The sequence below is a fragment of the Grampus griseus genome (genome assembly GCF_964374135.1).
Source record: "Grampus griseus genome assembly, chromosome: 12".
In the NCBI taxonomy this organism is placed as follows: domain Eukaryota; kingdom Metazoa; phylum Chordata; class Mammalia; order Artiodactyla; family Delphinidae; genus Grampus; species Grampus griseus.
The window spans coordinates 72976409-72988795 of NC_139006.1; the positions used below are offsets into that span (position 1 = coordinate 72976409).

General features: G+C 47.6%; 1 protein-coding gene across 5 annotated transcripts in view; it reads right to left on the reverse strand.

The window, feature by feature from the left end:
* ALPK2 (alpha kinase 2) overlaps positions 1-12387 on the reverse strand; it is an 88201-nt gene that overhangs the window by 25901 nt on the left and 49913 nt on the right. For all 5 annotated transcript variants that reach the window (XM_082668150.1, XM_082668153.1, XM_082668151.1 and 2 more), the window contains 2 exons: positions 8815-9089; positions 7232-7320 (listed from right to left, as the gene is read on the reverse strand). In XM_082668150.1, coding sequence (XP_082524276.1) covers positions 7232-7320; positions 8815-9089 — 364 coding nt within the window. The remainder of the gene's footprint in view (positions 1-7231; positions 7321-8814; positions 9090-12387) is intronic.

Genomic DNA, 12387 nt, shown 5'->3' on the forward strand with positions numbered 1-12387 from the left:
ACACTCCTCAGACTCGGCCCACGCAAAAGTATTCACCTCGCCTTACACCTACGTGAGTCTTCTCCCTGCCTATACTGTCTTCAAGTGGTGGCATTGTCTACCCAGTCTCCCAAGTTCAGAGTCAACCTTCTCTCCCTTTTTACTCCTTCCATGAAGTCTGGTTAAACACACCTACCTACCGAATGTCACGCAAGCCCATTCTTTCCTCTCAAACTCCCCATGGCCATGGCTTAGTTCCACTGTCACTGCCTCTTTCTTGGGCAACAGAAACAACTTTCAGACTGGCCTCACCACGTCCAGCCTCTGGGCCTTGTCCTTGGACATCCATTGCTGACGGACAGATAGCTCTAAGAGCCACATCCGCACAGAGGATTTTTAGGGCAATGAAACTACTCTGTATGATACATTACAGTTATCATACGTTATAGTATCATTAGACATTTGTCCAAACCCACAGAATGTACAACCCTAATGTACACTGTGGACTTAGGGTGACGATGACGTGTCAATGTAGATTCAATTATAACAGACGTTCCCGTCTGTTGGGGGATGTTGGTAATGGGGGAGGCTGTGTATGTGTGGAGCCTGAGTGGATATGGGAAATCTGTCCCCTCCATTCAATTTTGCTGTGAACCTAAAACTATTCCAAAGATTAAACTCTATTAAAAACAACAGGGGCTTCCCTGGTGGCGCAGTGGTTGAGAGTCCGCCTGCGATGCAGGGGACACGGGTTCGTGCCCCAGTCCGGGAAGATCCCACGTGCCACTGAGCGGCTGGGCCCGTGAGCCATGGCCGCTAAGCCTGCACGTCCGGAGCCTGTGCTCCGCAACGGGAGAGGCCGCGACAGTGAGAGGCCCGCATACCGAAAAACAACAACAAGAACAACAACGTGTCTGCTGCGTTGCTCAAGGCTCCCCTGCTGAAAGCTTCTGGTTAGCCCCTGTCTCCCTCTCGCCCCGACGCTCGTTAGCTGAGCATTGAAGGTTCTTTGCATTCTGACCCCCAACCTGCCTCTGGCCTCTTTCTCTGCCCCCCTTTTTTCTACCCTGCCAGTACTCTAGATTTACTGAGCATTTTCCATCTCCTTGAAAACCTTCTTTCACAGCTCTTCATTTCTTTCTTTGAACACGCTGTTCCCTTTGCTGGCAGTTCTCCACCCTTGCTCTCCATCTGGCAAACTCCTACTCATTCTTCAACACCCTCCTCCTCCTGGGAGGTTTTCCAGACCCCCTACCTCCTCCATGTCCCCATAACTCCTTGCACTTCATGCCAGCACACTGGGTTTTTGTTTTTTGGGGCTTTTTGTTTTTGTTTTTTGTTTTTTTTTTGCAGTATGCGGGCCTCTCACTGTTGTGGCCTCTCCCGTTGTGGAGCACAGGTTCCGGACGCGCAGGATCAGCGGCCATGGCTCACGGGTCCAGCCGCTCCACGGCATGTGGGATCTTCCCGGACCGGGGCATGAACCCATGTCCCCTGCATCGGCAGGTGGACTCTCAACCACTGCGCCGCCAGGGAAGCCCCAGCACACTGGGTTTTGTCCTGCATGCCTTGCACTCCCACTGGCTGTGAGGCGCAAGAACCTATTGCGTTTTCTTTGTATTCGTTAAGTGCCCATCACCCAGCATGGAACAAAGCCTGGCGCATGGTACATGCACAGTGTTTGGCAAAAATGAATGAATGTTTATATAGGACAAAGTTTCTCAGTCTCAGCATTATTGAACTTTGGGGCCAGATAATTCCTCATTGTGGGGCTGTCCTGTGCATTGTAGGATGTTTAGCAACACCTCTGGCCGCTTCTCACTAGAGGCCAGTAGCACCCCTCCCAGTCACAACCATTAAACTGATACAGGATCTGATCTGACAGACTTGTAGATAGTCAGAGAAGAGGTCACCTAGTTAACTGTTGATCACACAGATGTCATTTTCAAGGACTTAAAGTAGAAATCATGATAGCCACCCCAAGGAAAAGGTAAGATGCTGATTTTTTGATGTTCATGAATGTAAAAAATATTTGTAATACAGATTATTTGTCAAATGGGTAAACAAATAGGTATAAGTCCCTAATGCAGGCCCCTAACAACTGTCGATATATTTAAAGGCTCAGAAAGTAGGCTTCTGGAAGGGTCTAAGTGCCACACACACACACAAAAAAACATTAATGGTGTGACAGTCACCTGCGTCCAGTGATGGTCACCTGGGTTGGGGAGGGGAATGGCTGGTGTCAGTTCTCTTAGTAAAACCACACAGAGCCCTATCATGAAAAGGCCTCAGAAGTGGCCCAGGTTTTGCGTCAGAATGTCTACGGGTAAAGATATAGAACAATTCTGCAACACTCAGTAACCAAATCCAAGCTTAGGAAAAGTCATGGGGGCAGCAGGGCCGGCGGCCTCCTTTCTCCCTTCAAAAATACTATCACAGACACTACCATCATTTCTCTCTCTGTGGGGACGTGAGTCCCCTTTTCCAGTGAGATGAGGGTGAAGGCCTCTTACTCTGAAGGGAGGCTTGAGTTGGGCACCCCGGCCGGGTCTGCACTCACATCACAGGGCGCCGCCTGCTTCCCCAGGGGTGAGAACAGAGCAGAGCGGATTCTCCCAGAGCGTGGAGAGCATCCGGGCCTGTGCTGTTTCCACCCACATCCTGCCTCCTCCTGGGAGTTCAGCGGGAGGCTACACACAGGTGTCTGAGTCAAAGATTGCTGGGAAAACATTTTTATATTAAACAGACAAAGAGGGAAGAATACAAAATTCAAGTGAATTTTAAAGACACAAAAGGTAACATTTCAAAGAAACGACTCTGCAGGCAGATTACTTCAGATTAAGCCCCCAGAGCTTTTGAAGGGAACATATTTACCCTCCTCTGCCATTTACGAGTATTTCCTTGAGAAAATGTGAGGAGGATGCCTCCTTTCCCGCCCCATCTCTCTCGGGAGCATTTCTGGACCAGGACAATGTCCTTTGAGACACCAAGTGGCCAACCCTTCAAACACCAACGTTCTCTGATTACTAATCACGGCGGGAGTCATTTTAAGCACTATTTCTACTTCTAGGATGAAAGCGTTTGTGTCTTCTTTTATCAAAGAAATGTCAAGTATTAGCCAGTGGGCTGGTGGGCCCACCTGGGGCAGAGGGCCCTTCCCAGCACCCCTGAAATCAGCCTGGGGTGTCCCCAGCCTCCCTCTGACAGCTTGGTCATTTCTGCAGGATTTGGGGCATCCAGGTTGCCTCCTGAGGACGCCCTGAAGACAGCTGGCCACTGACCCTGCCGCAGGGCAAAAGGGTGTTCAGGGTTGACCTGGGTTCTTATTCGTTCCGTAGCCCTAAAAACCAGAGATGGAGCTGGCCGTGATTCAGGGTGGTAACTAGGCATGGTCCCTGCCCAGGGGGATCCTTTGCATGAAGAACGCTGACTCTACTGTCATTCACAAATTCAAAACCGGAAGCTGCCGGAATGCGGAGGGTTTTCTCTTCTAGACCCACCCGCCCAGAAAAGGGAAGCGTAGGGCCAGCTTCGCGGTCTGGAAATAAACACATCCCCACTCCAGGCAGGCCAACCACCCAGCCTCGCGCCCCGGATCTGCAGAGGAGCCTGAGGCATGGCGGGGAACCCGCTGGCCGCCCTCCCTTGGCTCGCCGCTTGGGAGCCCTTTCCCCTCACTGGCTGCCTCCGTGCAGGGATCAAGCTGAGGCCCTCCCCGCTTTGTTCTGCCCCTCCCCTTACAGCCATCTGCCAAGTGGCCACGTCTCCGTGGCCCTGCACGTCCTCCCTGCTCAGCGGAGCATCTAGAGGCTGACGGGTGGGTGTCCGAATCATCCCCACCCCTCCAGAGACACACGCGCCCCCCGCCCCCCGTGCCCTCTCCTCTCAAACCCCGCTCACTTACACCTTTGCTAACGTGGTTTCAGGCACAGAGGCCTTTGAGGAAGCCGCGTGGACCTTAGGCCAGGGGCCGTTTCAGAAGTAAGGAGAGTCCTCGTGCTCAGAAAGGAAGTCAAGGTTGGTGAAACGGAGAGAGCAAACGAACAGGAGAGGAACTCCAGAGTCACAGAAAGCACATGCAAGCTGCAAATTCAAATCGACGTCAGCAGAAGCGGCAGAGGGACGGGGGCTTCTGCTGAACCAAATACACAGGCAGACTCGGCGAAGGGGACCCAAAGAAATGATCTGTGAAAAATGACAAAGCTTCCTGTCCACAAAAGATGCCACAGTGTTGTGACAGCCTAAGACCTCAGAAGAAGACACCCATACCTCCCTTACCTTCTAACCTGCCGCCCCCCCCCCACCCCACGCCGTCAGCCTGATTCACCAAGACGTTTTGCAGGCTTGGCACCAGCGATTACCACCGAGAACCAGAGGCCGGAAGTGAGACGGACAGAAGCAGCCCTGTGAGCTGTTCACCTTCCTCCAAAAGCATTCCTGCCACAGCAGAAGAGGCCAGGATCCTATCAGCATGCCGAAGACAAAAGATAGACAAGGGGGAGCTGCCTCTGGAAAGTGCTGATAAAAAGATGTCTTTTGATGGGACCAATTCTCCTAAAGTGGCTGCTCCTCCTGAGGAGGGGGCACCCGCCCTTGAAGACCTACTGCTCTCCTTGAGGGAGTTAATACAATCGTGTCAACTGCTGACCCAGAGGCTGTGCTTGCTTCCTGGAGCAGAACTGTAGCCGGGCCGAGAAGACAGACTCAGCGGACTCACAGGAGGCCGGTGTGGTCAGGTGGTGCGTGGTCCACGGGCGAAGTCTCCCCGCTCCCCCACTAGGGCTGGGCTCATTACAGTTTCATGCCGGACAGGCTTAGGTTCTTGAAAAACCGAGGAGGGGCTCTGCACTCTTCTCCCTTCCTGCCGGCAATTTTCCACCCAACACCTGGGGGAACCACATGCTGCGCCCTGAGTGTGTTCGTAGGAATCAAGCATTAGCGAAAAGCCCGCGGTGAGGCTACACCACCCGGAAAAAGGGTTCAGCTATAATGATAGTTAACGACAGAGAAGTGACTACAGTCCACTCTGTGGTGCCCCTTGACAGCAGAACTGTGGGCCGCTCCACACGCTCCACGCTTCCTGCTTACAGGGGGACACAGCCTGGCCGTTGCAAGGGGGAAAAAAAGCCTGTGAACTACCTGACAGGAAGCCACGGTGGAAGTGGCTCTCTCTGCAAAGAGCCCCGGCCCTAAGAGGGCAGAGAAGGAAGGAGATGAGACATTTTACAAATATGAACTCACTGAATGGAATTAATTTACCTGAAAGGGCCTCCGATAAGTTTCTACACTGGGGAAGACGGCGCTTATAGACAAAACTTGAAACTTGGTTATGTTCACCTTAACCAATATTCAAACCTATCATCGCCAGGAATGGTTCAAACAGAAATGTGTCTTCTGATGTGACACAGTATAGCACTGACAATCTTCTTGCCAAAAAGATGTAATATGCATCGCTTCACAAGGAAGCAATCAGTCCTGATTATACCTGTTGTCCCGGCATAATTAAGAGACCCCCTTGTTTGGCGTAGCAGTCTCTTAGACATAGCTATATGTAAATATTCAGAGCTATGCACTTAAGATGTCTATTTTTACTTTAAGTTTTATACATAATTTTTTAAGTGTCCTGGAATGAATGGTAAGTTACAGTTCCTCTAGTAAAAAGGGTGGTTTTGGAATAATTGGGGAAATTTTAATATAGATTGGATATTAGGTGATACTATAGCAATGTTAAATGTGTTGGTTTTGATAGCTATTGTGGTTATATAGGAATATGTACACAGAATCTACAGAAAGAATATTGAATTAACTGTTAACAATTGGTCAATGAGGTGCAAAATATACAGGTGTTATACCAACTTTTGTTTCAAAAGTTTTTAAAGTTAAAAAAAAAAAAAAGAATGCTGTGTGTTTCCAGTATAGGATCCTGATTTTGGTTCAGTGAACATGGAATCAGGCACAGATGCCCTTTTTTGGACCCTTATTCCTCCATGTACTGTCCTCGTCCATGAGTTCACAAATCCTCCCACAGTAAGGAAGGAAACGTATTTGGATACCAAAACATCCTCATCTGTCTCCAGGGCGGTGACAGATTTACTCGGAAGCTGATTAAGCCCTTGTCCTTCACCCGCACAGACCCTTTCCAAGTCCCCGGACACGTCTTGATATTCATAATTGTGTTCTTTTCCTTAGAAAAGCCCCCAAGTTGTGTAATGAGTCAAGCTGCACAAAGCTTGGGTGTGCCCCTGCGGGAGGGCGCTGTGGCTCCACGCCTGGTGGACGGATTACGGGTGGATTCTTCCTCCTCAAGGAGGAACTGAAGAGGACAGAGCAGGAAGAGGGGGCTAGAGAAACAAGAACAGGACGAGTTCTCATGACAACCCAGTCCAGATTGCCGTCTTAGCGTACTTAACAGAAACGCAATTGAAAGTGGTTTTCTTTGCATTATGTTAATTTTTCTTGAAGTTGCTGAGAACTGTTTGTATACTAAGTATGTTAAGCATTTCTTGGAGAAGAACAGCAAGCATTAGACTTTATACATGGTGTGTCCAACATACCACCTCAGGGTTGTTTTTTTTTTCCATTTCGTGAGTTAACAGAGATAATGCAGACAAGAGTCCCTTCCTTCTTTCCTCTCCTTTCCCAGTTTCTACTCATATGTAAATGACTGGTCTGTCTGAAGTTTCCACCGTGCACTGGCACAGCCTTTTCTCTTCCCCTTTATGATCTCAACCAGATAAGCAGATCAGTAAATACAAGCTCCAGACACCCCAACATATGCTTGTGCCAATCGATATTTAGTCAACGAGTGGATAAAAGTCAGTGTAGTTTACCTCTGTAGGGTTCCAGGAATCGGGTACTATGCTCCTATGTTCCTGATCTCCCAGCTCATTCTTCCCTGACACACCACCATATTTATTTTCATCACAGGACTCCTGTTCTATTTGTTTATGGTTTAGACAATGTAATACCCATGAGAGTAGATACATTTTCTATTTAACATGGTATATGCATTTATTTAATTATTCCATCCATACACACATTTACTGAAATATCTAGCAAGTCTTTTTCTGCAAGCCTCTGGTGACTCAGTGAAGAACAGGATAGCAGCTGTGTGTGCCCTCTTAGAGCTTACAGACAGACACCAGTTGAAATGTGTGTCCTACTGTTTCTCCTCACCCTCTCATCCCTCAGTGCCCCGCAAGTCCCGCAACAAATTAGAGGGGGGGGGGACACAAGGGGGAATCATACTCACTCTGGCACATCTCCAAAGCCTTCCAGAGGCTGTGCTTCAGCGGCGTAGATCTTGGCGTAGTATCTGGCGGTATTCTGAACGTAGCACTCCTAGATCACCCAAGTACATGGGAAAGCCCAGTGATTAGAAGAAATTCAGAGAGCATTGCCCGGTAAGGCTCAAATTTCCCAATATAGGTTAAGCCAATGGATTTCCAAACCCATCCCTTCGTTGGGGGCACAGAAACAACAGTGAATGTAGCCTACAGTTGGCCACTTGCAGAGGAGCTCTGAGATCTGAAGGAACCATCCGGGTGAAGGTCAAGTGGTCTCTAGGGCTAGGTGTCCCTGAACTATGAAATTTCTAGAACCCGCATGGCTGAAGTTCACCCCTGAGCTAAGGGGACTGGTCCCTGGGCAGGATGTCAGATAGAGCACGGGAACTGTTGGATTTCCCATGAGCTACCCCATCTGAGGTTCTTCTTCGAAGGTGTAACTTGAGCTATAAGCAATGAACAGCTTGCCAAGATTGTTGGCTTAGAAAAGCCCTACAGAGTGGAAAGCAGAATCCAGTTTGCTTTTCCTAAGTGGGAGGCTGGAGTCTGGGGGATTTTCCATGACTGGGCCAGATGGTACTTGAAATGGAAGGAATATTCAGTGAAAGAGAAGAACAAAGGAGGAGAAAGGAGTACAATTGCCAAAGCCTGTGCTCAGAGAAGAGGGGTTGTCTTCACGAGTACTAAGTCCCACACGGCATTGCCACATCTGAGATGACCGTGGAGGGACAGTGTTTGAGAGCACCCAAGAGACTCATCTGAGTCTAGCTTATTCGTTTTATAGGTTAAAAAAAAAATTCAGAACGCACCTAGTTTGTGAAAGAGCTAGACCCAGCTCTCCTGAAAGCTTGGCCAGCGCTGGCATGGAGTGAAAAGCATGGATGGGGTGGGGGAGGGGTGGTGATGCAGGGGGAGAAGATCGTGTTTTCCTCCCTCCCCTCTTGCCTCAAGGGTCCTACGACTCAGTAACACAGGAGGGAACTTAGGTAGAGACTTGGGTCAATCTCCCTTCATAGCTGATGGGTGGACATTGAACCTAACTCAGGAAGGCAGGAAACAGGACAAACGTTAACCCTTCTGAATATTCCCACCCTCCTTCCTTTTCCCTAAAACAAACCGAAACACTCCAGAAACTACCGCTGATTTTGGCTGTCCTTGAGATCCCTGGGAATCCTGGCATCCACTGTAATTTGGACACCCCACTTCCCATGTCATTCTGAGTCCAGGTAGATTCAAACCCCTAGGGGTCTGATGGGGCTTCCTAGGAAGCCTTCCTAGAAGTGATCCCAGCCCAGGTAGGAACTGGTGAGACGCCCCCAGACATAGACTAGTCCCAACTGGCTGGCACGAGGCCAAGAAATCATTCAGAGGCTGAGATGTGATCTCCAGCATTTAGCCTCAATCTAGTGACTCCCTCATAAACATGCCCCAGAGGGAGAGAGACACCCTCTTGGAGACACCCCCATCGATTCTGAGTCTGATTTTCATCTCAGGGTATCATGGGTCCGTCTCACACCTCAAGCAGCACTTTCAGGCCAGTTGGACCCACCTGGGCGGCGAGTTTGTAGTTCCTCTGAATGAGCTCATCATTGTTTCTGGTCCCGTAGGCAACGGCGTTGTGCACCTTGAGCACACAGGTGTGGCCGGGCTTGAAGACTGGCGTGAGGCCCTGCATCACTTTGCTGCGGAAGGCTTTCCGGTGGACCCCTTCCCCAAAGTGCAACTCCTCCGTGGCGATCTGACCGCGCAGACGGCCCCCGAAGTAGCTGTCGCTGAGGAAGTCTCCTCCGAAGATGAGTTGGCTGAATTCAATCTCTTCGTATACTAAAGATACAACACAACTTCCGTTGGACAGGAACATCCCCCAATCCGGCTCCTTGGCTAGCGAGCATTCCCACACAGGGACAATGACAAGGTTGGCCTACAGAATCTAGGAGGGGGAACCACGCTAACTCCCAACAGAGGCATAGCTCGAAGGGGAGATGGTTCACTGAGGATGTAGAAGATGGAGGTGAGGCCCCAGTGGATCGGAGGAGAGGGGAACAGACGTGGATTGGATGAGGGGGGAACAGAACTGGGGAGACCAGGAAAGGAACTGTAGACAGACCCAAAAAACGTGAACAGAATCATGCAAGGTGATTCAAGGCAAGTTGAAAAGACAGATGAAATGTAGAAGAGGGAGGAGGTACCAGTTGTAAGACTGATCTGCTAGATCATTGATCTGCTGATCAATGTTTCCCAATCTTTTTTTTTCCATTGTTGACTTCTGCAAGGATTCTTTTTAGTCTTTTCCCCCCCAGTTGCTCCACAGAAAATTTTAATACCACAGATGTACTGTGTATCTGGTATGGCTATCTGTGCTTAACACACAAAAATAAGTTTTCTTTTGCCTCCCCAAGACCCAGTTTTGTCCTCTTGGAGGTGATACTGCCTCTGTTAAAGAATGACTGTGGTAGTCATAAGAAATAAGTGGGAAAAAACCAAAACAAGTAAAAAGAACTCCCTCTGAAGGGAAGTTGAAAAAAGGTAGAATCATTCTGGATCTACTTGTAAAAAGTACTGAGTTTTCTATCAGCTGTTTGAGTTGATTCTGCATGTGTTTCAGATGACAATCAATTCGATCAGAACGTTGCGTTTTACACTAGAGATGACCAAGTCAGACTTCAGATTGGCTGAGAGAAGAAAATAAGATGGCTTTCAATGAAATAAGATTGTTTAGATTGTAAAAAAGCCACCTTCCACTCCTCAAAAGTCGATGAAAACTCATCTTTCTGAGATAGACATCATCTATCTGGTTGTGTGAAAATCCCACGTCACCTTTCTATTTAGAATATTTAGCAAAATATTTTTCTCTTTGAAAAATATTTTCCAATCATATGTTTTAAGGGCAGCCTATGACCAATGGGATTAGTTAAAAGTATAAGGGAACAGACTGTTCTTAAAGAGTATTGATTAGTGTCTAGACCTAGTTATTGTCAGAAAGAAAGGAGGCAGGTAGGGGATTTTCAAATAGAAAAAGGAGGTGAAAGTGTCAGTGAAAGAGTATTCAGAGAGTTGCTCCAAGGCAACTCTTTCACAAGGGCTAGCAGAATGCCCCTGAAGACTAACCTATTTGGGGTTTAGAGAGAATGGGGGCAGAGGAACAGGCAAGCAGGTAGGTAAATGGGACATTTTCCCACATAAATTTTAAAGGAGATAGGATGAAATCTGTGAAAGAGCTAAGTAATAGAACGAGAAATTTATAGAGAAGAGCTGAAGTTAAATTTTAGAATTAGGTAATGAAATGGAGAGGGAATGCTACTTATACAACCCAAATCTTAATTCTAGTTACATGACTGATGAACAATTTTGCCCCCAAGACCTCTGAGAGAATACAGGAAATGCTTTATGTATGTACACCAGAGCCCAGTAAATCGGAGCTATGTTTACCACATTGTTTTCCTTCAAAAGTCCCAACGTTTCTAAAATTCAATTGTTCTTGAAAGTTAAAAGTTTGTGTATTTTAAAATTCAAATTTAATTAACTAAAGACAAAAGTTGTTCCAGACTCTCTGCTTAGTAATAGAAAGGAACATTTTTTGTGCCGTACTGTATAGGGATGGGCGTATGTGTGGGGATGAGTAATTTTCCCTAAGAAAAAATACACGACATGCATGCACTCCACCATCCTCGATAATCCTGTCCATAATTTCCAGAAATGTCCACTTAACCAGGATAAAACAATGCAAGAAAAATACATCTTAGAATTTTTCTTTGAAAGCCGCGCGTGCCACCATTAAGTTGTGCTTTATTTGAATCATTCATTTGGGGCTTTTATTAGACTTTTAGTTAGTGATCAATTTGTAAAATGTTATGTTCCTCCTCTAGAGATTTAAATAAAATATCTAGTGAGAGATTCCTCCAGATAAGAAAGGTGATAAAGCAGTCATTTGAAACTTCTTCATCTGAAGGTACCTGGAAAGGCAGAGGAAGGTATGGCCTCCCCAGCCCAGTGAGCCATTGAAACTGGACCCACAGTCTCATGGAGAAGCAGCTGGCAGAAGGCGATGTCTTCAGGGTCTAGACCCCAACCCAATAGTGGGAGTCACAGGGCTACAATAGCGGTGACCAGCACCTCATCCTTACCGGGGTCTCATTCCTGACTGGTAAAGCCTTGAGAAACGAGTCTCTGCAAACCTAAATTAACCAGGTCAGAGCAAGAATCTGGGATGGGATGCCAAGTGATGCTACGCAGCTGATGAAACAGAGAAACCTTCCTTCTGAAGGTCATTTTGGTTTTTGATATAAGAAAGGACATTCTTTTGCATATTTAGATTCTTGGGGGGATGGGGACAGATATAGGGAGGGATTTTAAATTACACAAGTACATGACACACTAAAGATGTGTAACATTTGAATGGTTTGTGAAGAGTTGGTATTTAAGTCTGTTGTTTTGGATAAATATCACAGTATTTGCTAGACCATTTCTAAGTCGAGATCCCAGCTCCTCGCCTTTAATTACTGGACGTTACTGCATCTTGATGAGCTGTACTGTCTTGTTTTCACAGAGGTTTCAGGGTTTTTATTTGCCTTAAAAGAAAATCAGCACATACAGTGTACACTAGCCGTTTAAACTTGGCCATGATGAGAGTATCTGCACCACAGAAATTGGAAAACTGTACAAATCAGGGCCTCCCCAACCCCCTGGCAGGTTGTTAAAAGTTTGGCAGCAGATCACTGGGTGCGGATGGGCTCGTGTGTTGGGGATGGATAATTTTCCCCAAGAGGAAATACATGACCAGCATGGACTCAGTGGGTGGCCCAGAGGCAGCCTGAACGTTCAAGGACAGCTGGTAGCTTATTGCTACACCAGGAGTGCACAAGTGCCAAAGGAAAGCACAAAAATCCATCTCCCGTTTCCACTAGGATGCAAACGAATGCACTTATTCTCCTAGACACCTGACTCTTTGGGAATCTGCTCAGCTAGTCGAACTGAAAAGTAAAACAGCTGGAGAAACAAAACATGCCGTGTGACGTAGAGAACAAACGCAGGGACACCAAGGGGGGAGAGCGGGCGGGGGGTGAGGGTGTGGGATGAATTGGGAGATTGGGATTGACATGTATACACGGATGTGTATAAAACT